Source organism: Mobula hypostoma, chromosome 1, assembly GCF_963921235.1.
Source record: "Mobula hypostoma chromosome 1, sMobHyp1.1, whole genome shotgun sequence".
Lineage (NCBI taxonomy): Eukaryota > Metazoa > Chordata > Chondrichthyes > Myliobatiformes > Myliobatidae > Mobula > Mobula hypostoma.
In genome coordinates, this window is record NC_086097.1 from 54,803,603 (window position 1) to 54,830,369 (window position 26,767).

Sequence of the window (26,767 nt, forward strand, 5' to 3'; positions counted from 1 at the left end):
CTGATCATTCACAACAACCTGAACACTTATACAGTCATTAATTTACAAAAATATAATAATGTGATTTAATGAATTATAATTCAGCACAGATGGATACAGAGGCAGGAGGTTACCAGATGTGTATTAATGTGGAAGATCTCTGCAATTATTACATCTGCAAGGTTGAACCACACTGAAGTGGCAATTGTGTACAACCACAACAGCAGGAAAAATTCTGCAGATGCTGGAAATCCAAAGCAACACACACAAAATGCTGGAGGAACTCAGCAGGTCATCTATGGAAATGAATAAACAGTCAATGTTTCAGACCAAGACCCTTCTTCAGGGCTGGAAAGGAAGGGGGAAGATGCCAGAATTAAAAGGTGGGGGAAGGGGCCAGAACAGTCCTTTCAGGTGAGGCAACACTTCACTTGTGAATCAGCTGGGATTACCTATTGTGTCCGGTGCTCCCAATATGGCCCCCTCTACATTAGTGAGACATGTCACATATTGGTGGTGGGGGGGGGGGGAATCACTTCTTTGATCACCTCTGTTCCATCCACCTAAAGCGTAATTTCCAGGTGACCAGAAATTTTAATTCCAATTACCATTCCCATTCCAACTTGTCAGTCCATGGCCTCCTCTTGTGCCAAGATGAGGCCACCCTCAGGGTGGAGGAGCAACACCTTATTTTCTGTCTGGGTAGCAACCAACCTGATGGCATGAACATCAATCTCTCCTTCTGGAAAAATATATTTTTCCCTCCCCTTTCCCTCTTCTTTTATTCCCTACTCTGGCCTCTTCTTCTCACCTGCCTATCACCTCCCCATAGGTCCCCACCTCTTTCCCTTTCTCCTATGTTCCACTCTCCTCTCTTAACAAATTCGTTTCTCTCCAGCCCTTTCCTTTTCCTACCCACCTGGTTTCACCTACTACCTTCAAGCTAGCCTCCTTCCCCTCCCCCTACCTTTTTATTCTGACATCTTGCTTACCAGTCCTAAAGAAGGATCTCGTATCTGAAATGTTGACTGCTTATTCATTTCCATAGATGCTGCCTGACCTGTTAAGTTCCTGCAGCATTTTGTGTGTGTCGCTTTAGGCTAAAATTGCCCAGGTCCTTGGGTAATTTGGTGATTTATTACCACTTGTTGTATTCTGCAAGTTTCTTGTCTATTTGAGGAAACTGCATATAAGATTGTTTACCTTGGTGGAAATATCTGCAGCCAAGCACAAACAGAAATGCTCAGCAGATCAGGCAACATTAATATCAAGGACAGATCATGAAAACTGGAAAAATGAGAAGATGAGCCTATTGTAAGTTACTGAAAGGGAAAAGTGAAGGGAACAAAAAGAACACATGTTGTCATGCACCAATTACTTCAAAGAATGGAAACTTCGATGGGACATAATTTCAGTGGGGTAAGAACAGGTTGAAATAATCAGTCTAGTATTAGATCGTGGGATGGAAGTAGCAGTGAGGTTTATAGCTTTGGGATTCTATGAGGTTGGAGCCAATGCAGGGAATATTGATAAAATGAGAGCAGTGAATCTTGATTCAATAGCCAGTTACTGGTAACAATGGTGGGGTCATAATCCAGTAAGAAGTATAAAGAGATTTCTGAGAACTGATGATATGATTGTGTGTGGTGATATGAACTTTACAATAATATCTCTTTTTAATCATTCTGGTTTTGGTGTCCACAAAAATTTGGATGACAGAGGTATCCTTGCATTGTCTCTTTTTCTGTAATATTACATTTTCCAAATGTTGTGTTAAATAGGAACTTAGACCTTTATTTATATTGGTGAGAAGCATAATTCATGTTTCAAGTGGTCCCTGGAATAGGGCTGAAAACTGCCCTTGGGTTGCTCATCTTTGGATGTAAGATAATTGATTTTCAAATTAACCCAAAAAACACACGTGGCCTCCAATCAGCATTTAATATGCTAATTTCATAAACCCGAAACATTATAAATTGTGTGAAGGGGAGTTGTTAATATGTATTATTGTGGTGGTGATAATAGAAAATTTCCATGCATCTTCTAGCTTCTCTGTATAACTATATAATCTTTGCTATAGCAGAAATATACTTTCAGCTTAAATTGAAGTACTGTAAATACCCTTAACAATCCTGATGTACGTTGTACAATTTATTTCTAACTGGTTGGCAGTCAGCAGTGAGCAGAGAGACACAGGTGTCAATGCTGGGCCCAAAACTGTTCAGGTCACGATATACATTAACGATTTGGAAGAGGGACTGTATCTAGTATAAGTTCTCTGATGACACTAAATTGAGTATAAAATCAAATTTTACAGAGGATGTAGAGAGATATAGATAGATTAAGTGAGAGGGCAAAGGTCTGGCAGATGGAGTACAACACAGTTAAATATGAGGTCATCCACTTCAGAAGGAAAAAATAGAAGATCAGATTATTATTTAAACGGTGAAAGATTGCAGCAGGCTGTTGTGCAGAGGAACTTGAAGGTACTTATAGATGAATCACAAAAGGTTGGTTGGCAGGTACAACAGGTTATCAAGAAGGCAAATGGAATGTTGGACTTCATTGCTAGAGAGATTGAATTTAAGAGCCGTGATGTTATGCTGCAACTGTACAGGTGAAAATCGCACCTCAAGTACTCCATGCATTTCTGGTCTCCTTATTTGAGCAAACGATTAGAAGCTTTGGAGGTGTTGCAGAGGATGTTCACCAGATTGATTCCAGAGATGGGAGGGGTTAACGTACATATGAGCAAAGATTGAGTTGCCTGGGACTATACTCACTGGAATTGAGAAGAAATATATAAAATTATGAAAGGGTTAGGTGAGATAGAGTCAGGAAAGTTGGTTCTACTAGTAAGTAAGACAAGAACTAGAGGACATAGCCTCAAGATTCGGGGGAATAGATTCAAGACATAGGTAAGGAGCAACTGCTTTTCCCAGACAGTAGTGAATCTGTGGATTCTCTGTCCAGGGAAGCAGTAGAGGCTTCAACAAGAAGTATATTTAAGCCACAGTAAGAAAGATTTTTGCATAGCTGGGAAAATTAAGGGTTATGAGGAAGAGGCAGGTAGGTTGAGCTGAGATCGGCTGTGATCTTATTGAAATACAGAGCAGTCTAAACGGGCCGGATGACCAGCATGCCAGTGTAGTTGGTTAGTGCAATCATTTTACAGCACCGGTGATCACCAGTCAGGGTTCGATTCCCACCACTGTCTGTAGGAGTTTGTAAGTTCTCCCCATGACCATATGGGTTTCCTCTGAGTGTCCTGGCTTCATCCCACATTCCAAACATGTACGGTTAAGAAGTTGTGGGCATGCTACGTTGGTGCCAGAAGCATGGCGACACTTGTGGGCTCTTCCCAGCACAATCCATGTGACAAGTAAAGTTAATCTTTCATCTTAATCTTTATCTCCTACTCCTATTTCACATGTTTTTACATAGGTGTGGTGATGGTTACTTTATCATGTTACAGTATATAAAGAAAGGAACGGTTTCATCATAAAATATATTGACAGCCTAATGCAGTGTTTTCTAATATTCCAGATGTCTTGGCATTGCATCAATCATTGACCAATTGTTAACAAGGGATGTGAATTTACCATTATGTGCTAGTTAACATACATTCAGTTCAAATGCATGATATGTTAATGAAAAGTTTAAAGCATATGAAAAATTCCATTATCAATTAACTTGAGCACTATTGATCTTCATTATGATACATTGTTTCAATCATTCAGAAAAGCAGTAAATGTTTGAATTATTTATAAAAAGAAACTCCAGTCATACAACCAAGTTGTAAAACAAAATTAGCTAAGAACACTTCAGAATGATGTTAAATCATTATACCTTGTATTATGCAAGAAAATGGGGCCCAGGGAATTATTTTGTACACAGATGTTTGAAACTAAAGGTTTCAACTGGTTTGAATACATGCAATCACTTTCTGAGACACCAAAGTACAACATAATATCTGTGTGCTATTATGCAAAACGTTCCCCCTTTGCAACAAAAATAAGAAAGATTAATTCTTACGGACAGTGTTGCTTCCCTTGTAGGGGCTGCTGGGTCCCGATTTTGAAGTTCTGAGATTTATGGATTGGATTGTAGTTGAAACTAACTGTTGCTCATACTGGCCTCTTTCAGTTCTGTGTTTTTTTTTCATGTCCTTGTCCATTCTTTCTTGTTGACAACTAGCAGGCTGGGGTTGGGGGGGGTTTGATGTTCTTGTTGTTTCTCCGTATGGGAGATCTGTTAGTTTCTGTGCGAGGGAGGGGTTGGGGGGGGTCTGGGATTTGCAAATTTTTGTTTTTCTTTTTGTGCGGGGGGGTGAGGATTGATGTCTTTCTTTCAACTACTATGTTTTTCTGTATTTTATGGCTATCTGGAGAGGACAAATCTCAGAGATGAATTCTGCATATATACTTCGATAATAAAATAAACGTTTGAATCTTTGTTGCATGTAATCAAAACTGAGTGAACACTCAGTTATTAAATGCTCATGTATTTCACCAATCACCATTATTTTTTATACTTAACTTTACTCAAATTTCTGTAGCTGTAATCCTGCGCTATATCTACTGTATGAACTTCCTGTTCTGAAATCAACAGACTTACTGCTGCTTCTGTTTAACACAGTAAAACTCAGAATTTTCAAAATAGGATCCTAACATTCCCAGTCTTTGTTAACCTTGCCTGGGACTAAATGATAAAATAGAGAGATTTTGGTAAAACTATTTATATCCACACCTTGAATGCAATGAAAACCCATTATATTTCATGGGAATGTAATAGCAATACGTGTAATTGATATAAAATATCAAAATTTCATCAATCACATTTTCTACTAAGCAAAACAAAAAGAAGCAGAAGAGAAAGAGGTATATTTCAAGCATTATCTTGAAGGAAGAAAGAAATATAATGGAAAAATAGAGAGGAAATGCCAGTGTTTATAGTGTTGGCTGCAAAGGACACTGCTGCCTGTGGTGGAACTATTAAAATCAGAGGCTCAGGAGATCAGGATTGGAGGACAGCACATAACTTGAGAGTTTGGGTTACAGATTGCTGAGATAAGTGAAACAATGTTAGATTTGCAGGAGCTATTTAACTAGGAGCCATTATAGACCTGTGTTCAGTCTGCAACTAGAACTCATTCCACTAAATTCTGGAAAACTTCCAACAAAGGATCAGAACTGTTTATAACGTTTACCTGAGATAAACACTATATGTCCTAATCTCTGTTTTATACGAAGTTTTGCATCCAATAACATTTCATATCTATACACTGTTGTTATTATTCAACAGGTAATAATCAAATATAATCTTCCAGTTTTAATAAAACATTGTGGATAAGAAAAATCCTTAGTTACCTATAACAAAGTAACTTAATTACTAAAATGCCAATAGAGTCCAGGTGGCAGTGACCTACACATCAAATTTCAATATGAGCTCCATACCATTACAACATAAAATGCCTTTGTCAGAAAATATGCAGCATTTGCTGTAGTCCTGTTCATCAATTACTCTAGTTATAACCTAAACGATATTGTCCTACTACAAAAGTCAAGACAGTAACCTACAACTTTAGGAATAAATTGGGTCTTTAAGATTCCATAAAAGTGGGCACTTAATTCCAGTTGAAGATTAAAACGACATGTGAATGTGAAAGTGAAATTCCTTAAGCTACATTTGGAGACTTTAAGCATGGTCACAGGGCCTTTTGGCAGAACAAACCCAGTCCACCCAATTACACCCATGTGATCAATGAACTTACTAACCTGTAAATGTTTGGAATGCTGAAGAAAACTGGAGCACCTAGAGGAAACCCAGGTGATCATGGTGAGAACAGACAAACTCCTTACAGACACCAGTGGAAGTGAATCCGCGTCACTGGCACTGTAGTAACTGTAATAATGTTACGCGACCCACTATGCTACTGTGCCATCCCACCTACTGCTGCAGAGTTCCACGAAAGTTGCAAAATATTTTCAGTGTTCAATAACAATAACTTCATTTGGATACCAAATTGAAAGGCCTAGAAAGGGTAGATGTGGAAAGGATGTTTCCCATGGTGGGAGAGTCTAGGACAAGAGGGCACAGCCTCAGGATAGAGGGGCACCCTTTCAAAACAGAGATGCGGTGAAAGTTCTTTAGCCAAAGGGTGGTGAATTTCTGGAATTTGTTGCCACATGCAGCTGTGGAGGCCAGGCAGTTGGGTGTATTTAAGGCAAAGATTGATAGGTTCTTGATTGGACATGGCATCAAAGGTTACGGGGAGAAGGCCGGGAACTGGGTTTGAGGAGGAGATATTTTTTAAAAAATGATCAGCCATGATTGAATGGCAGAGCAGAGTCAATGGGCCAGATGGCCTAATTCTGCTCCTATGTCTTATGGTCTAAAATGAAGCAAGTGCTACCTCAGCAGTTTCACACATTGTATGAAACTATCCTAAAATAATATGATTAATATTACCATTATATGAATTCAAAATATTTTATTTATTAATATTAATAATTATGTTATGAAATAGAAAGTTGTAATCTTCCCAAAGGGGTAGTAGGCTTTCTTAGTATCATCTCTGTCTGCACAGGTCTGTCTATGGCTATGAAGCTGATGACTGCCCTCTCATGGAGCCATACGCATCTCTGTTATATCAACCATCTACAACACAGGAAAACATTCACCCAGGGCTGTATGCAAATTACAAGAGAGGCAAAATAAAAGAATCAGGTAATGACCACACTTATGTAGTTGCCATGTGCTCAGAAGAGGCTTTATTAGAGAATGCTGGGAAGAGGAGTTAAGATGCTGGTGTCACAGTTTAACAGTGGTACACAGAATACTCCAGTCGTGCAGTACAGGCTGGTGGAGTGAAGGTTGTCATGATTCTACTCTTCAATTAGTTCTCGTACCACGCCCTTACTAATTCTAATGCAAATGAGTTCTTGACAGTGAAGAAAGAATTAATGCTGCAGATGATAGTGAAAATAAAAATCATAACCTGATTTAATTTTAAGTGATTTGTGTGTAGCCTAATCTTATCTTCCAATTCAGCAGCACTGCGGTTCTAATAAATACAGACAACATTTATACACTCGATACTCATTATTATGACCATGTTATGGATCTGCAGGAATAGATAGCAATCTCTTGTGATTAAAGGGACAGAGAAATAGTGGAACTTTTAAGTTGAATGTTACTTTATAAAGACGGTACAATGGCAGTAAAATAATTAAATTACAAGCTTGTTTTTGGCCTCATATGTGCCCATATTTTGGAACCCCCAGCATTAGGTGATTTCCTCATCACACCAAGGTCATTCTCTGTGATGCTATCAATGGAACATTTCAGACTGGGAATGTCCAAATTTTGAAACCAGCATGCCACAGGCATTGTCCCGACTTTTTTTTTGCAGTGAGAATGAGTATTTTAGCTCAGGTTAAAATTGAGGACCACATCCCAAATGGTAGGAATGGTTAAATTAACATAATAAAATTAAAAAATACATTGTTTTGCCCAGGCCAAGAATTCAGACAGCTCTGTAAAATGGACATGATTTTCGGAGGCTGCAACATGTGAAAGGGATTTAACAGTAGGTTGCAATGGTAGAGTGATGATAACAACAGCTTTAAGGAGAGAAAAATAGAACCTTACGATAGAGAATATTAAAAATATTGATTGAAGTTAGTGGTCAGTCGTCCAGTGGGAATAACATTGAGGAAGTCAAAAGTAAGACTTATGAACTAGATAAATTTGTAGAATGCTTGAGAACAGATGGGGCAGAAACTGAAATAAAACACAAGGTTGAGCTTAGCATTGGAGGAATATTTGTCTTTTGCTTACTAGTTATGGGAATTAAGTTAAGTGGAAAAGGCAGCAGACAGAAAATCACATTTCAACTATGTAAAAGAAAACAAAGTCTTCTGATCTTCAAGACATAAACTTTTCTTTGTAATTATTGTTGACAACACAATGAAAAATATGTCAAGTTTTACTAAATTATAGATTATTAAATCAAATTTCAGTTTTTGAACAGATAACTCAGTCGTTAGTGTTAAACATAATTTATCCATTGGCATCAAATCAAGACATATTGTGAAGTGGGTTTTCAAAGTACAACGGTGAAGCTTCTGCCAATTGTTTCCGATAATACTTTCTGGATACAAGAAGAAATAGAAACATTTCCAGGATTTTCAGATGGTGATCTATTTCTGTAAAAGAATTCATAATTATGTGTGAGTGTAAATTCCGGTAGTAAACAAAAGATTGAAAAATATTTGGCTTTACACTGACATTGAAATAGTATAAATATTAATGGCATTCCAAGAACAAATAGATGAAAGGAAGAATAAAGCCGATAAAAGATAAATACTACTATAACATGAAGCTATACAAACAATAAAAGTGAATGGTGATTAATATAATACTAACACAAAAGCAAACCACTATGACAGACAATGCAAAATTACAAAATCTGCAGATGCTGGAATTCCACACAAAATGCAGGAGGAACGCAACAGGCCAGGCAGTATCTATGGAAAAGAGTATAGTCGACGTTTTAGGCTGAGACCTTTCAACAGGACTCAGGCTGAAGAGTCTCGGCCCGAAACGTCGACTATACTCTTTTTCATAAATGCTGCCTGGCCTGCTGAGTTCCTCCTGCATTTTGTGTGTGTTGCAAACTACTGTGGATGCTGATAACCTGAAATAACAATAGCAATAATCCCATGGGACCAAACTATTTGTGAAAAGAGAATAGAGTCAACTTTTCAGATTGATGACCGTTTATCAGAACTAGAAAAAGCAAGCACCAGAAAAGAAAAAAAATCGGGCGAGGGAAGAAAAGGGAAAGTCTGTAATAGATTGGATGATGAATCAATCACCATTAGATTGAAAGAAAGATGAAGGTACAAGGAACAAATAGGCATAAAGAAACACAAACAACTCATGTGTTAATATTATTTATATTTTAATTTATTATTATTATTTGTTTTTTGTATTTCCAGTTTATCTTGTTTTTCTCATTGATTGTTGGTAGTATTCCCATTGTTTTTCCATTGATTCTATTGTATTACTTTGTTCTACTGTGAATGCCCGCAAGAAAGTGAAACTCACAGGGACACATGTGTACTTTGAATATAAATTTACTTTGAACTTTGAATTGGACCCAAAGGAGGAGTAAGTGGAAATAGCAGAATGATTGCCAGCAACTACCGGCAGGAAAAAAAAGATTGTGATCCAAAGTTGAACTTAGTTGAGACAGTAAGTCTGAAAGTGCATGGTCAAAAGTGGTGGAGCAGTCCTGCAAATGAGTCTCATAGGATTAGGAAGGCAAAGAAAAAGACTATTAAGTCAAACTGGCATTTAGGCTCTACTTTAGCTTCCCTGCATCTCTTCTCAACTAAATCTATCACCATAATCACCTATTCTTATCTCCTTCATATACTTGCTACGGATCTGCAGGAATAGATAGCACTGGATGCGCAGTCTCCTGTGATTAAAAGGACAGAGAAATAGTAGAGACATTAAGCTGCATGTTACTTCATGCAGATTTTTGGTAAAATTCTTGACATTCTGGAGGAAGAATGTGAGAATAGAGATGTGTACGTAAAGTTTATCTAGAACAATGCAGGTTAAAAGTGATGGATGAATTAACGTATATGCATTTGGCATTACATTGGCCGATTTCTTGTGCCATTACATTCAGAGTCAAACCCAAATATGGCTATAATATCAAGCAATATTAGAGTGCACGGGAATAATTACACATGGGTGTAGAAAAGGGCATGGAAAACAAGGTAGAAAATGGCTTTTCTTTTCTTATAATATAAACTCAAACATGGAAATCAGAATACTTCGAAACACCTTGACCTGACTTCTCAGGTCAAAGTGCTAAGATGTAGAGGAGGTCAGGGAATGATGAATTGGACAAAGGAAATACCTGTGACAGGGTGAGTGAGTAGCCCAGGCCCAAAGTGATTACTGTGGTCATGGAACAGCTGGAGAATTATGCTGCAATGACATGTATCATGGCAACACAATCCATCTGCTTAATGGTAGAACAGCTCTTTTATGGAGCCACAAAATTGGCAAGCACAAACATTGCCTAAAGGCAGGCTACATCTCATATAAAGTAGAAATTAATTCTGTGGTCAGCCAGATTTGAGGAGAATGTTCCATAGAAACTTCCAGCTGATGGAATCAAAGTCTTCAATAGGAGAGTGCCCAGAAATGGTAAATTTCATCCGGAAAATACATGGGAGACACTGTGCAAAATGGCTGAGACTCATCTAATGATACAAAGTATGTAGAGGTGCACCTATGGTTTCCCAATACTTGGGACTAACTTTGATTTTTTAATATCTTCAGAAAAGGCAAGTATCGAAAGGTGCTTAGACTGTGTCCTAAATTCATCTCAAAACTGCACTCCACTCAGTAGATACCCAGTTAAAAGGAACTGTGAATGAACTTTCAAAGAGGTATATTCCACATTCTATCACCAATTTCTGTGTTGAATCCAATAATCTGGAAAGGTTTCCACATTCACTCTTACCTGGATTGATATGCTCTAAATTTAGATAATTAAACTGAAGTTTGATATGAAACCTCAAAGGTAAATTGTGAAGATTAATGGTAAAATAAACATAGGCATATTTATATTAGCATTCTTTAAATGCCTTAAGTGTAGATCTGATCCCAGATATATTTTTCAAGTTGAATAAAAATTATGCCAAAATTCTCAATGCAGTAGCCTATATTCATAACAAAGTTGTTAACAATACAGGTGGCCCCCGCTTTTCAAACGTTCGCTTTACAAAACCTCACTGTTACGAAAGACCTACATTAGTACCCTGTTTTCACTTTTAGAAGGTGTTGTCACTGTTACGAAGAAAGGCAGCGCGCGAAAAAAATCAGTGCGCGATAAAAGGCAGCGCGCGCCCCGAGCATCCGCTCTGCCCCGGATTCGGAGCAGCATTGCTTAAACACATTGCATTGAGCAGCCGTTAGCAAGATGAGTTCTAAGGTGTCAGAAAAGCCTGAAAGAGTAAGGGTGTTACACTTAGCGTAAAATTAGACATAATTAAGCGTTTCGATCGTGGTGAATGAAGCAAGGACAAAGTGAGTTTGGCTTGTGGAAGTTGACGAAGATGATGTTGAAGAGGTTTTGGCATCCCATGACCAAGAACTGATAGATGAAGAGCTGATGCAATTGGAAGAGGAAAGGATAACAATCGAAACCGAATGCAGAAAGTGAAGCAACTGCGTGAGATTTTCGCTGCAATGATAAAGTACGACTTTAATTTTGAAAGGGTACGTAGCTTTAGGGGATACTTGCAGGATGGTTTGAGTGCTTAAAAACAACTGTATGATAGAAAAATGCACGAGGCTCAGCAATCGGCAATTGCCTCTGATCTGCGCCGACATTTACATGCCGGGCAGCACCTAATTAATTAGCATGTTTATTTTGGCTTTTTTCTTAACGATGTGCTGTGTGTCTCCCGGCTACCGCTGCGTGCTTCGCGGCAATGTATCGGGTCAGCGGCCCGGAGGGTGGGGGCCACTGCACCACCCAGCCTGCGATGACTCAGTCTAACACACCATCATCAGTGTGCTCGGTGCTGTTTTCCCAATTCCAGTAAGTGATACTACACTGTACATACATTATTTCTACTTTATATAGGCTGTGTATTTTTACGTGTTATTTAGTAGATTTGGCAGCTTCATAGTTTAAAAGTTACTGGAGAGAGTGTTTATGCCAACAGCGCTTGCGTGAGATTTTCTGCCGAGAGCGCTTGCATGAGATTTCCTCTGCAGAGATCTGTGCAGGCAATCGTTGTAAAGAAGTATTTCTACTTTATATAGGCTGTGTATTTATCATATCATTCCTGCTTCTACTATATGTTACTGTTATTTTAGGTTTTATGTGTTATTTGGCATGATTTGGTTGGTTATTTTTGGGTCTGTGAACGCTCACAAAATTTTCCCATGTAAATAAATGGTAATTGCTTCTTTGCTTTACGACGTTTCGGCTTACGAACCGTTTCAGAGGAATGCTCTACCTTTGGATGGCGGGGGAAACCTGTATTTCATTTTCAGTACAAATTTATCAAAGTACTGTCATTTTTAATAATTAAAACTCTTGTACATTACATTATTTTGCCTGCTGGATTTGCATAAATATCAAATTATTAATAAATAATGATAGAGACTACTCACGTGAAGCTCTGTCTTTTGAGGAATACAAAGTCACACAGGGAATGATGTTGTAGGTTGCAAGGCAGCTAAGGATTAATGGTTGTAAATTGCTAACGATGATGTAGACAATAATGATTGCATATTTAGCCACAAGATGATAGCCTGCTTCTACAATTCCAAATGCAGTCTTCAGCAACAGATTAAATACATACAGGGACATTAACGCAGATATATTGAGCAGGATCTTAATATAGAATATAGGGTTGGTTGAATTGACCTGCAACAGAAAGTTTTACTGATAACTACAGTTCAAAATAATTTCGATTGCAATGGTAACATTTTTCTACTAAGACACATAAAAAGGTGTTTCTACAGAATATGCAGAACAATGACCTCAGAAGGTTATTAAATTAACAAAGGTTCGAAGGTTCATTTATTATCAAAGTATACATCTCTGAATTCTTCAGTTCTCTGGGTAGCCATGAAACCAAGAAAGAAAAGAAAGGAAGTACGATCATCAACTACCCCCCCCATCTCTCCGCAAAAAAAATGAACAAAAACTGAACAGGTGCATCAAACCTCAAATCCCTCCTCCCACACAAAAACTGAGCAAAATGCATCAAGCACATCGAATGCAAAAAACTAAACTGAGGAGATAAGGTGGATGCGTATATACTGTAGATGTTTGTATTAAACTCAGCCTTCTTCCCACTCCATTTGATGCAGTCATTGAGTGTTGCCATACTAGTGTAGGATCTTTTTGTTCAGCAACCTGGGTTAAAGTTTTCCTCCAAGTATGAATTTCAAACCAGTGTCATTAAAGGTGTTGAAGAAAAAGAAAATAATATGATAAAAAGATAAGGTAGTCACATGGGACATCTGTTTACATGGTATTTAAGTAACAATGTATATTTTTTGGTTTGAGTAACTTGCTTTGCATTATAATATTCTGAAAAATTTTGTGTTTGATCTTTAAATAATTAGGTGTAGGAATCCTTGTTGAGCATGATAACCAGCAGAACTATCCTACACATAGGAGTCATTCCTACTTTCCTGATAACCACATAAAATTGGAAACATGGAAATTCATCATGTTATCAGCTGGAGGTGCAGTCCTGCAGCAGGAGATTTTGCCCCTTTGCATTGTTATGTAGTAAATACAGGATACACAAGCAAGTCTCGTAGCTAGCTTTAGCAGTTGTTGGCCCTAGACATAGATTTATAAAATCAATCAAAATCTCATAAACTTTACTTGGAAAATATTCATTTAAATTAAGTTCAGTTACTCTAAAGGTTATTAAACATATAGGCATTTCATATTGTTTTGTTAAAAACTGTAATGCAGACTACCCATAGGAATTCTTAAATGAATGAAAATATTTTAAAAATTGACTTGAGGTGATCTATTGGCTATACATTCTAACACTGATACAAGTACATTTCAGAAAATTACCTCTCCACTGTCATATTTCCCATCAGCCCACAAAACAGCAGAAATAAACTGAAGCACTGGTTGCAGAATTAATGTCTGTAAAATGCCAAATCGAAGGATTCTATAAGTTTTTCTGTAAAATAAATATTCCAGAATTTTAAAAAAAGGCTAAAATAGCACTGCTCATTACTTCAATAGCTGTCGAGTGCATTAGGACACCCTCAGATTATAAAATTGCTGGATGTAAAAGCCTGCATGTCTATCAATTAATCCTACTGAAAACTTATTATCTGACCACTCATTTCCAATCATTTGTATCAACCTAAAAAAACTTCATAAAAGCTAAGTAGTTATGAAGATAAGGTTAGTCCTGACGAAGGGTCTCGGCCTGAAACGTCGACTGCGCCTCTTCCTATAGATGCTGCCTGGCCTGCTGCGTTCACCAGCAACTTTGATGTATGTTGCATGAAGATAAGGGGGCCAGTTTTAACTTTAACAGTACAATAGAAACAAACAAGTCCCAGTGAAAAAAGAAATGTGTAACTTACTTAGATGCAGTACGTATTGCTGACATTAACACCACTATTATGTAGTTATTTCAGCTCCTGTCTAAAGCAGGCAGGAGCTTCACAAATTTATGCAATTTCAATAGGAGACATGATACTGCTTTAACTGGGTGTCTGCAGAGAAAATGTAGTGGCTTTGTCACAATGTAGAAACCATTCTGTGACTATCCATAAATGGGGAAGTTCTTCAGGTTAATCTAAAGCATTTCTTAATGGAGTCAGACGAAGCCAATGTACTTTTCCCAGGCTCATGAGCAATCTTCTTTCTCTGGTACTATGTAACTGAAGCCCAGAAGTTAAAAGTACAGAAGGGATTTTGCTCTCTCTGTCCAGCTTCTCATCACAAAGCCTCTTAAATTTAATATCAAATGAAGTGAAGATATAAGTAAATTCTTCCTTTCTTGGATTCTGACACATTTTGTCTATAGGCAAATTAATTAATATACATGGCCCCATAGAAGTCTCATTTTAACACCTCATCTAAAGAATCTACAATATTGCCTAATCATCACAGAGTGTGGGTGTTACAATGATCTTTCAAAAGAAATTTCCACCTTCTCAGTTTGATGTAATAGATATTATGTTAGTTTGGAAAACAGCTCCAAAGCTTTTTGTGTTTTTTGGTTGATATTTATGCCCTGAACAACATCAGTAAAACCTGGGCATTACTTCACCATTCATTGTGTAATTTTTCTGTTCACAAATTGGCTACCATATTACCAAATCTTGCAACAGTTATACTTCTCTACACTATTTTAAAGAAGGCAATAGCTGGTTTAAAATAAATACCTTATTAATAATGTACAAAACAACAATACATTATATTTTATATCTGACAGCTAATATCTCACAATTTGTAACTCGAGCCAAATAAGGTTGCTGGATTGAGGGGAGAAGTTAGAGAACAGAAAGGAAAAGTGAGTTAATATTATGAGGGGTATAAATAGGGTAAATGCAAGCAGGCTTTCTCCACTGAAATTGGGTGGGACCACGACCAGAAGTTAAGAGTGACAGGTGAAATGTTAAAGAGTAGGAACTTCTTCACTCAGAGAGTGGTGAGAGTGTGGAATGAGCTGCCAGTGCAAGTGGTGAATGCAGAATCAATTTCAACATTTGTGATAGGCACATGGATGGAGGGGGGGGATATGGAGGACTATGGTCCAGGTGCAGGTTGATGGGAGTAGGCAGATTAATGGTTTGGCACAGACTAGATGGGCTGAAGGGCCTGTTTCTATTTGTAGTGTTATATGACTATATGATGGAACTAATCGAGTATGAGCAACTATTATGATTACTTTTGTTGCTGCTGGTATCATGTATCAACAGTAGTTGTCAGTACGGATCCAATAAAAAGTTGATTTTATGCAGTTATGCTTCCAATATATGATGTTTTAAAAACAGATTACGTTAATGTTAGTTGACCTATTGCACCGAGACTCTTCATCACAAGTCCTGATGAAGGGTCTCGGCCTGAAACATCAACTGTTTATTCATTTTCATAGATGCTGCCTGAACTGCTGCGTTCCTCCAGCATTTTATACGTGTTGCTCTGGATTTCCAATATCTGCTGTATCTCTTGTGTTTATGTTAATGATAATTTTATTGAATATAACTTTTCAAATTATGTAATCCAGGAACCTTAATGTAATTTATACATGTATTAACCTTGCTCAAAAGCAAAATATATTGTGGAATTAAGTCATAATTAACTTGCTAATCTGCAGTTTTGCTTTGTCAGTCTTAGCAAATGTGTCAACCAACACTCTGATATTTTTGGAGTTTGTGAAATTGAGTTTATATCTGATGCCACAGATAACAGGATATCTCAGTGTAAAGAGCCAGTGGTAGGCCTGTTATCATCAAACAGGGAAAGAAAAATAGGGAATTGAAGGAAGGGTGAGAGCCTGAGACAGAAGTGGCTTGTCCCACACTCATGACTCTTCCAGTTGGATAACTGACAGGTCGGTTTAATTGAGTTACTAATTGATTTGAGAATTCATCAGTCTGTGTTACTGGGATAAGTGCACAAACATTCCAGGTAGCATTCAAAAAGGAAGAAAGATCAGGCAGGACATTAAGCGGATTTACATGTTATGAAAATACTGACCATTTGTCCCACACCAAGATGATACTGTATGAAGTATATACTGTAACATTGTGTTGTTAACTTCTATTTGTACAATTTGAACTGAACCTGAACCACAATGAATTAGTTCAATCAAGTTACTGCAACCATACTGGTAGTGACATCGCATCTGTTTTATGCTGTGAAGGGCAACACCACTAAAACTACAAACAAATTTCAACTTAACGTCAAATAAATTTTGAACAGTTCTGCTCCAGCTGTGTAAACTAGAGGTATAAAATATTACCTGGAGTATAACCATTGGCTAACTTTGCAAGGACAGCAAACCTGTGGGTGTCAACATGTGGCACGTGCAGAAATAAATTGTTGGCATGCAGCATGCAGTGTTATCCTTTGATTCAAAACACCTCCCTGAATATAAAGATACTTATCTTTACTGCCAAATGAAGCAACAAGTGATTTTTTACAACCTAAGAGCAGTGAGATGTTTCACAGAAAATGTCTCAGCCAGCTTGGCACCAACTAGGTGATTGTAAGGACATTGGATGATATATTTGAAATTCTCACAGTACCTCTGTATTTGGATAGTAAATGATTACAATAACAATACCATTTAGAAATGATATTTTCTATTACCTTTCTAAAAACTAATTTTAATAATTTTAATAGGTTTTTTAAAATGCTTCATTTATTTCAATTCATCTCATACTTCTATTAATAGTAAAACAATGAATGCAGAAAAATTAGAAACACCCTTTTTTCCTTTAAAATGTCCATAATTATTGCTAATAATTCATTAATCAATGATAATCCCTGCTCAAAATTACCATGGCACGTGAAAGAATTATTTAGATTATCATCAGTTTCAGCACACACTCTCAGAAAGATTTGCCACCCTTGCTTTATAGCATTTTATTATATTAAACATTAAAACACTTATAAATACACACCTGGTTATCTTAACTTTCGGAAGACACACGCAACAACAACAACAAGGGCCCACATTTAGAGATGCCTCCACATACTGCAGCTTATCAACAGCTTCAGTTACTCCACCAAGGTAAGCTATAGCAAGGTGGAAGAAACCGAACAAAGATATACTCGTATAACTGTAAAAAAAAGATCATTGAAGTTAGTACTAAAAGTGAGTTCAGCATGGCCACATGTAACAAAGTTGATTTACAAATATACTTACACTGCTGCCACAAAGTCGACCAAAGTTCCAGCTCGTGGAACAAATGTGCCCAGTTGATAGGCAACTGTAGTTACCTAAAAAACAAGAGTATTAACTTCTGCTGAAGATTTCCCATTATCTGCACTTTATGCATATGAAATGCTTTTGGTTATACATAATGATAGTAATAACCAAGTCAAGACCATAGTTATATGTAATGATGGTAACATCAATAACTAATGCTATTTTCCACTTAAGAGTTGTATTTTTATTGAAGGACATTCAGACGACAATAAAGTACAAGAACTTTAAATACGAAAAATATTTATTAACAATGATAGAATTTACTTTTAAGTACATGCTGGATGATTCTTAAAAGAAAAATAACAGTATATCAAAGATGTTTGCTGTCATTAAGACCATAAGACATAGGAGCAGAATTAGGCCATCTGGCCCATTGAGTCTGCTCCTCCATTTCATCATGGTTGATCCATTTTCTCTCTCAACCCCATTCTTCTGCCTTCTCCCCATATCTTATCATGCCCTGACTAATCAAGGACCTATCAAACTCCACCCTAAATGCACCCAGTGACCAGGCCTCCACAGCTGACTAGGGAAAGAACTCCACAGATTTGTCACCCTCTGGCTGAAGTAATTACTCCTCATCTCTGTTCTGAAGAGATGTCCCTCTATTTTGAAGCTGTGCACTCTGGTCATAGACTCTCCCACCAAAGGAAACATCTTCTTCACGTCCACGCTATGAATTTCCCCTCATTCTTTGAAATTCCTGAGTACAGGCGCAGAGCCTTTAATTGTTGCTCATGTGATAACTCTTTCACTCCTGGAATCATTCTCGTGAACCTCCTCTGAACACTCCCCAGTGTCCACACATTCTTTCTTAAATAAGGGCCCAAATCTGCCCACAATACTTCAAGTGAGGCCTCACCAGTGTCTTATACAGCTTCAGCATTTCATCCTCGCTTTTATATTCTGGTCCTCTTGAAACTAATGCTAACATTGCATTCGCTTTCCTCACCAGTGAGTCAATCCGCAAGTTAAACTTCAGGGGATCCTGCACAAGGACTCACAAATCCTTTTGCAACCTGGATTTTTGAATCTTCTCCCCATTCAGAAAATAATCTATGCTTTTATTCCTTCGACCAAAGTGCATGACCATACACTGCCCGGCTCTGTGTTCCATCTGCCATTTCTTTGCCCATTCTCCTAATCTGTCCAAGTCCTACTGCAGCCTCTTTGCTTCCTCAACACTAACTGATCCTCCATCTATCTTAATATTGTCCACATGGATGGCCACAAAGTCATCAATTCCGTTGTCCAAATTGTTGACGTACAATGTACAAAGAAGCAATCCCAACACAGTCCTGTTGGAACACCACGTCACTGGCAACCAATCCAAAAAGGATCCTTTTATTTCCTCTCTATGCCCCCTGTCAATCAGCTAATAATCTAGTATCTTTCCTGTAATACTGTGTACTTATCTTGTTTAGCAGCCTCCTGTACGCCACCTTATCAAAGTACCCAACATCCACTGATTCTCCTTTGTCTATCCTGCTTGTTATTTCTTCAAAGAATTCCAACAGATTTGTCAGGCAAGAGTTTCCCTTAAGAATCCATGCTGTCTTTAGCCTATTTTGTCATGTGCTTCCAAGTACCCTGAAATTTCATCCTTAACAATCAACTTCAATATCTTCCCAACCACTGAGGTCAGGCTAGCTGGATAACTTCCTTTCTTCTGGCCTCTCTCCCTTCTTGAAGAGAGAAGTGACATTTGCAATTTTCCAGTCCTCCCGAACCATGCCAGAATATAATGATTCTTGAAAGATCATTATTAATGCCTCCACAATCTCTTCAGCCACCTCTTTCAGAACCCTGGGGTGTAGTCCATCAGGTCCAGGTGACTCATCTACCTTCAGACCTTTCTGTTTCCCAAGTTCCAACTCCCTAGTAACAGCCACCGCACACACTTCTGCCCCCTGACACTCTCCAATTTCTGGCATACTATTAGTGTCTTTTACAGTGATGACTGATGCAAAATACTTGCAACACACACAAAATGCTGGAGGAACTCAGGAGGCCAGGCAGCATCTATGGAAAAGAGTAAACAGTCAATTTTCAGGCCAAGATCCTTCACTGGGACTTATGAAGAATTTTGGCCGAAATGTCAACTGTACTTTTCTCCATCGGTGCTGCCTGGCCTGAGTTCCTCCAGCATTTTGTGTGTGTTGCTTGGATTTCCAGCATCTGCAGATTTTCTCGTGATTGATGCAAGATACTTATTCAATTCATCTGCTATGTCCTTGTCCCCTGCTACTCTCTCTCCAGCATCATTTTCCAGCAGTCCAATATCTACTCATAACTTTCTTTTAGTCTTTATATATCTGAAAAAAATCTTCTGGGATTATTTTTGATATTATTGTCTAGCTTACCTTCGTATTTCATCTTTTCCCTCCTTATAGTTTTTTTAGTTGTCCTCTATTGGTTTTTTAAAAAAAATTCCTAATCCTCTAACTTCCCACTAACTTTTGCTATATTATATGCCCTCCCTTTTGCTTTTATGTTGGCTTTGACTTCCCTTGTCAGCCACGGTTGTGTCATCCTGCCTTTAGAATACTTCCTCTTCTTTGGGATGAATCTATCTTACGTCTTCCGAATTGCTCCCAGAAGCTCCAGCTATTGCTGTTCTGTAATCATCCCTACTAGTGTCTCCTTCCAATCAACTTTAGGCAGCTCCCCTCTTGTGCCTCTGTAATTCCCTTTATTCCACAGTGATACTGATACATCTGACTTCAGCTCTTCCCTCTCAAATTGCTGGGTGAATTGTATCATATTTTGACCACTGTTTGCTAAGTTCCTTAATCACATTTGGTTTATTACACAATACCCAGTCCAGAATTGCTGATCCCCCGGTGGGCTCAACAACAAGCTGCTCCAAAAAGCCATCTCGGAGGTATGCCACAAATTCTCTCTCCTATGATCCAGCATCAAATTGATTTTCCCAATCCATTTGCATACTGAAATCCCCCATGACTAACATAACATTGCCTCTTTGACATGCTATTTTTGTCTCCCACTGTAATTTGTAGACCACATTCTAGTTACTATATGGAGGTCTGTAAATAACTCCCTTCAGAGTCTTCGTACTCATGCAGTTTCTAAACTCCACCCACAGGAATTCTACCTCACCACTCTCTAAAGCTTTTATCTGATTTTTTACCAGCTGAACCACACCTCCTCTTCTGCCTATCTGCCTGACCTTTCGAAACTTTAAGCAGCAGTGAAGGAATGTGACATGAAATGCGAGTTTTCAAAATCGCTGGCAAATTTACCCTATGTCATATCAGATCCTTCAGACTACCAAATCCATGCTGACCATCAAGTACCCATTTAGATTACACCTACTTTATTTTCCCCACATTCCAACCAACTTCATCTATACACAAGGGGCAATTTAGGAGATCAAGTCAACCAACAGGGCTGTATCTGAGGCAGCAGAGAAAGGATCAGCATGGGTGTGGACCAAGTATGTCCAGAGGGGCAGATAGTCGGACAGTGTATACATATCTTGCAAACCGTTCAGTAGTTGCATAGACACCTGAAGGGTAGACTATCTGTTGGATAGAAGTGACCAACAACTCTGATAGAGGCAGATGCCAAGTTTTTAAGCTCACCAGTGGGAGGTGGTGCTTTAGCACTGCTGGCCCACCACCTCGAGGGAGTCTTGATCAGGAGTGGGCTGAAACTCCTGAAGACAGGTGGCAGATCAACTGATCCCACTGGTGATAGCACAGGACAGTTAACATCTTAGTCCATATGTAGTTTGTAACTCTAGGGACCAATTAACCTTACAACTCGAGTGTCTTTGGGATGTGGTAGAAAACTGGACTACCCAGTGGAAACCTACATTGTCACGGACTCCACACCGGAGGTGAGGATTGGACCCAGATTGTCAGTGCTGTGTGGCAGCAGCTTTACTAGAGCACCAATGCGCGGCTGTTCATTGAAGGGCATATGGCATCTTACCCTCAGTTTTCTTGAAACTGGTGGATTTGCACCTCAATTGTTCATTTAGCTGACCATGATGAACTCGGTCAGGAACTTTACGATTGTTCAAGGCCAATTAAATTCTCTGGCATAGAAAGAAAACCATTTAAACTGCCTACTCTCATTTTTGCATGTAGTAAATTGTGCTTTCAGGCCCCATTGATATTTAAGTAAAATGTACATATACGTCTATTGATGACAAGACCAATATTTTTTGATGATCCTTGATGATTTAGTAGTGAATGGCTAAACTGAACCTTTGCAATCTGTATGGTGGGTAGGGAATCTCACTATGTAAACCCAGCAGTACTGACAGAACAAGAAATTGGTGGAAGGCCTGCAGATAATTATGTCCGGTAAGATGGCGGTGCATTCGATCGCAGTAGCTTCTAATGGGTCAACCAAAGGTGTCATTGTCTTTTTTAAAATGTATCTTTTAGGATTGCAAGACCCTGCTGGTCATTAAGAACTTAAAGTTCTGCAGAGGTCTCCCAATCAGCAAGTTGCTTGTTGGCGGAGAAACTGAAGGAGCTGGGCTTGGTGTGGATCGTGTTGCTGCCTGCGTCAGAGAGACATCGGAGGAGTTTGGTGGGCAAAGGCAGTTCGCAGTCTGAGTCACCTTTCTCCTGATCGCAAGGCCCTGGTAGACATGGTTAATGTGGAACGCCGCAAGTCTGGTTCACTGATTTAATTGATGGACGGCAGGGTCGGATGGCGGGGGAGCTGCGTGGCCTTGGTCGTAGTGAGGACTAGGCCCTGTTACTTGTTTCTAGCCGCCCTGAAGAAAGGCGTTGGAGTCAGTGCGCTCCACCGGAGGCGGCGTGGCACAGCGTCCAAATGGAACTGGTGCTGCCTCCGATGTTCACTCGGCAGAAGACAAGCTGTATTGTGTTTGACTGCAGACTGCTGCAACATTCATGGACTCAGGGTCTTAGACTATACTGTTTTGTGTGGCCATATTTTACTGATATCTTATACATGCTTGCTATGTTGTGCTGTGCCTTGTGCTGTGTATGACTGTTGGTACTACGTTTTGCATCTTGGTCTGGGAGTAACGCCATCTCACTTGATTGTATTCATGTATGGTTAAACGTTAAACGACATTTAAACTTAAACTTGAAACTTAATGATGTGCCTTCTGCTCCTTCTAGATGGTAAAACAAAATATCACAGTTTGGAGAGGTGCTATCAATTTATCGTAGTGAAGTAAAAGGGATGCATTTTGTAGATGGTACATACTACAGCCAGGATGCAATGATAGTGGAGAGAGTGAATTTACACGTTCTAAAATGTTAACACATCTGTAACTCACCAGCTTTAGCATCTAAAACCGTAAATAAACAGTAATGTGCAAATATTACTGCTAATAACACCATTAGCACAATGCAGCAATATTCAGTCAAAACAAACTACTCACTGGAAATAAGCCAAGGACTAGGAGGGTCTTCTCTTTAATTGCATCATTTGCAGTGTTTTTGTTCAAATAGCTCCATAGCTCAATGAAGATGGCATAATTGACAATTGCCACTACATTAAGTATTACTGTGACAACAACATCACCAGCTGTGAGACCTATTGAGAGAAGAAAAATAAATGTGCTAGAAAGGCATGAGTTTTCATATTTAATCAAAATTGGTACAATAATGTATATGTTATTAACTTATATCCAACCACAGAAAATTTAACTAACTAAATAACTTTTCCATTAAAATAAAAAATATTTTATTAAAAATTCTCTGAATTGCAATGACTGAATTTTCCTCTCTTTGGAAACTAAGTAGTCACTGGAACATCTTTTGAATGTATCAATGATACACATTAATTTCATTCTAAGGTGATAATTTCTAATCAAGAACTATAGTATACTTGGCCAGTTCTGCAAATGCAATTAGGTTTACTGGTACCAATAGATTAAAAAATGCAGTTGCTGATAGAGATTTTAAAGGCAACTAGACTTTAGATGTTGGAACCTAGAACAAGAACAGACACTACACTGGAAGAACTTAATGTCTCTGCAGGTAAAGGATGTAAGCTGGTGTTTCAAGGTGGGATCCTGCATCAGATCTGCGAGGGAACAGAGGAAAATTGCCAGTATGTTGCAGTACAAAGAGGCTGCTAAGTGATAGGAGGAAGCAGATGGATAGACAATGATGAGCAGATGGAACCAGTCAAATAGAGGCTGATACATGACTGGTGGAACCAGATAAGGAGGTGATAATGGGCAGATGAAACCAAATATGGGGAGCAGATAAGAGAGGTGAACAAAGGGAGAAGAAAACCAGGCAGACAGACAAGAATATGTGAGATCAGAGTGCCAGGTGACTTGAAATCGGAATATTCAATATTCATACCAATGGGTTGTAAGCTTTCTAAGCAGAATACGAAATGTTGTTCAGTCAATTTGAGTTTGGTCTCTTCATAGTGGTGGGGAAGGCTGAGGACAGATGTGTCAGTGAAAGGAAAGGAAAGGTACGTTGCATCCAGAGTTTCTCTGATTAGCGGACGATTTCCCTCCACGCCTCTCTGACGTAGTGAGGAACCGAGTACAAGGCAAGTTACAGTAGTGGTTTGCCATTGCCTTCTGCCGGGTGAGTTTCCAAAGAGATCACCAGCTCGTAACCCAGCACGTGCAGGGGAGCCGGCTGGATTCGAACTTGGAACCTTTTGTCCCGAAGTCTGACGCTGATGCCACTATGCCACCAGCCGGGTCAGCTGCTGGTGGCGTAGTGGCATCAGCGCTGGACTTCGGAGCAAAGGCTCCCAAGTTCAAATCCAGCCAGCTCCCTTGCATGCTTTCCATTCGTGCTGGGTTGAGCATCGAGCTAGCAACTCGGCCTCAGAAAAATAAGAAAGCCTGCTAAGAAAATGCCGTCATGACAGCGTCCTAATGACTCCACTCGAAGTTAAGGGATTTCTTCTTCTTCTCTCAGTGAGAGTTAAAATGACACACAACTAATAGCTTGAGGTGGAACTACAGGAAGACCACAGGTGATATCCAAAAGAGTCACTTAGTCTACACTTAGTTTCACCAATGTAGAGGAGGCCACATTATGTAGACCAAATATAGTAGAACAGATTGGAAGTGGTGAACCTTGGTCTTACCTGAAAGGACCGTTCAGGGCTCTGGATGAGGTGAAAGGGAAGGTGAATGGACAAGTGTTACATCTTCTTCATTTACAGGGGGAAAAGCCAAGGATCAAAATGTTTTGATATACTGATACTGTAGAAAGGAGAGTAGAGGGCTCAGCTAAGCTGCAGCATTAGCTGTAGCCTTGGGGTTGGGACAGAAGGGGTGGGGGGGGTGGAATGCTACTGGAAAGATTCCTAAATTTTCCTACAAATCTATGGAATGCGTGAGGCCGTCATTACATGGGCAGCTTTTACTGCAGAGGTAGAAGTGATACTGTACTGCAGCCTCAATGATCCTGGGACCCACATTCTGTTTTAATCCAAGTTACTGAGCTGTGTAGGTGCTGCCAGGTGTTCTGATTCCCTCCCACGTTTTGAAGAACTGGCAAATTAATCGGTTACTGTCAGTTACCCCAGACAAGCAGTAAAGCAGAGTTGATGGGGCACTTGAGAAAGAATAATTGGAGAACTGTAGGGAAATTGAAAGAGTGGGACTGCTGGGATTGGTCTGCTGAAAACCAGCGACACTGAGGACCAGAATAGCTTCAGTGCTTTGCTAAGTGAGGCTGAAGGGTGCTGCTCTCTGCCTGACACAGGGGATCATCAGTCTCTTGTGCATGAGCTGGCAGCACTCAGTTGGGTCAATCACGGATATCACAGTCTTTCAGAACAACTCAAATTTGTGCTGAGCTCTTGTTTTAATCAGATAGAAAAACTTGTCCCTGTGCTGTATAACTCAATGACCCTTTACAGCATTTCAGGACTTTGTACACTTGAACATAATCATAAGAAGTGGTTACAATGCTGGTGGCTTCGTATTTGATGAGACATCAAAATAAGGACTCTTGTATTGGGCATAAGATATTCCATTCTACTATTTGAAGAAGCACTAACTATTTTTCCGGCTTTGGAGCTGACATTAATTCTTTCACCAAAACAGATAAATGATTTTTGTGTGATCTTCAGTGCAACCCATCAGCTGATTTGATTACACATTAGCAATGATGATGCTTTGGATGGGCTGTGTCAAAGGGGATGTTATATTCAGAACTGAACGTACTTTAATTCATTGGGATTGTCAAGGCAACCTCTTCAGACACTATACATTCCAGAATTTATGAAACTGAATTTTTTTAAGTACTTGTTTATTTTTCATGAGACCAAAGTTTACTGCCCATTTCTAAATGCCTTGGAGATGCATTACTTATACTTTATTGTCGCCAAACAATTGATACTAGAACGTACAATCATCACAGCGATATTTGATTCTGCGCTTCCCGTTCCCTGGATTACAAATATTAAATATTAAAAATAGTAAAAATTAGTAAATATAAAAAATTAAATTATAAATCATGAATCGAAAATAGAAAAATGGAAAGTAAGGTAGTGCAAAAAAACCAAGAGGCAGGTCCGGATATTTGGAGGGTATGGCACTATCTGCTTGAACAACTGGTATACGTGCTACTAGAAACTGTTGGGTAGAGTTCCAGGATTTAAAATCAGCAAAAATTAAAGTACAGTGACATATTTCCAAATCTGTACAAGTTCTGATACTGAATTGTATTTCATATTTCAAATTATTAGCTATTGTCCTACCTTTGATTTGATCTTCAGAACTCGGTAAGCTGTGACTGCAGTTTGGCATGATTGTTGTAGGTAAAGCTTCAAATTAATCACTAATCAAGGAGTTCAAGTAGGATTAAATATTTTGTTATAGTTCAGGACTGTTCCAAGTTCTTCCCAATAACTAGATTAATTTTTTTTGGATACTTTGTTGTATTAATTTAGAAATATTCATATCCAAGAGTTTGGTCACAGGAACCTCCTTGTCCAGAATTGCGAAGACTAAATAAAAATTCTGCAGTCAAGAGCAGGAAATTATCTCTAATAAAATGAGAGACAAATGAACTTTGTCATTTAACTCTTAAGTGATCAGCACATTTTGTGAGCTTTCAAAGTACTGTACTCAAACTTCTGTACACACAGCATCTGAAACAATGAAATGTATTTACAGTAATCGCTAAATCAATTGCAAAAATTATAAAAATGAAGTTTATTTTATCATGTCTGATAATTATTCTACAATTCTACAAAGGGTTAAAAAAAATTATCAGTTAGTGACTGGTACAACCAAGCGAAAGCAA

General features: G+C 38.7%; 1 protein-coding gene across 1 annotated transcript; it reads right to left on the minus strand.

Annotated features, from left to right (window-relative positions):
• Nucleotides 1-6,517: 6,517 nt before the first annotated feature.
• Nucleotides 6,518-26,483, minus strand: LOC134347085 (organic solute transporter subunit alpha-like). Its single transcript, XM_063049202.1, has 7 exons — nt 26,220-26,483; nt 22,912-23,066; nt 17,454-17,527; nt 17,209-17,367; nt 13,628-13,739; nt 12,196-12,451; nt 6,518-8,189 (listed from the first exon to the last, which is right to left on the minus strand). The coding sequence occupies exons 1-7, from the start codon at nt 26,266-26,268 to the stop codon at nt 8,062-8,064; spliced, it is 933 nt and encodes a 310-aa protein (XP_062905272.1). The 5' UTR covers nt 26,269-26,483; the 3' UTR covers nt 6,518-8,061.
• Nucleotides 26,484-26,767: the final 284 nt, after the last annotated feature.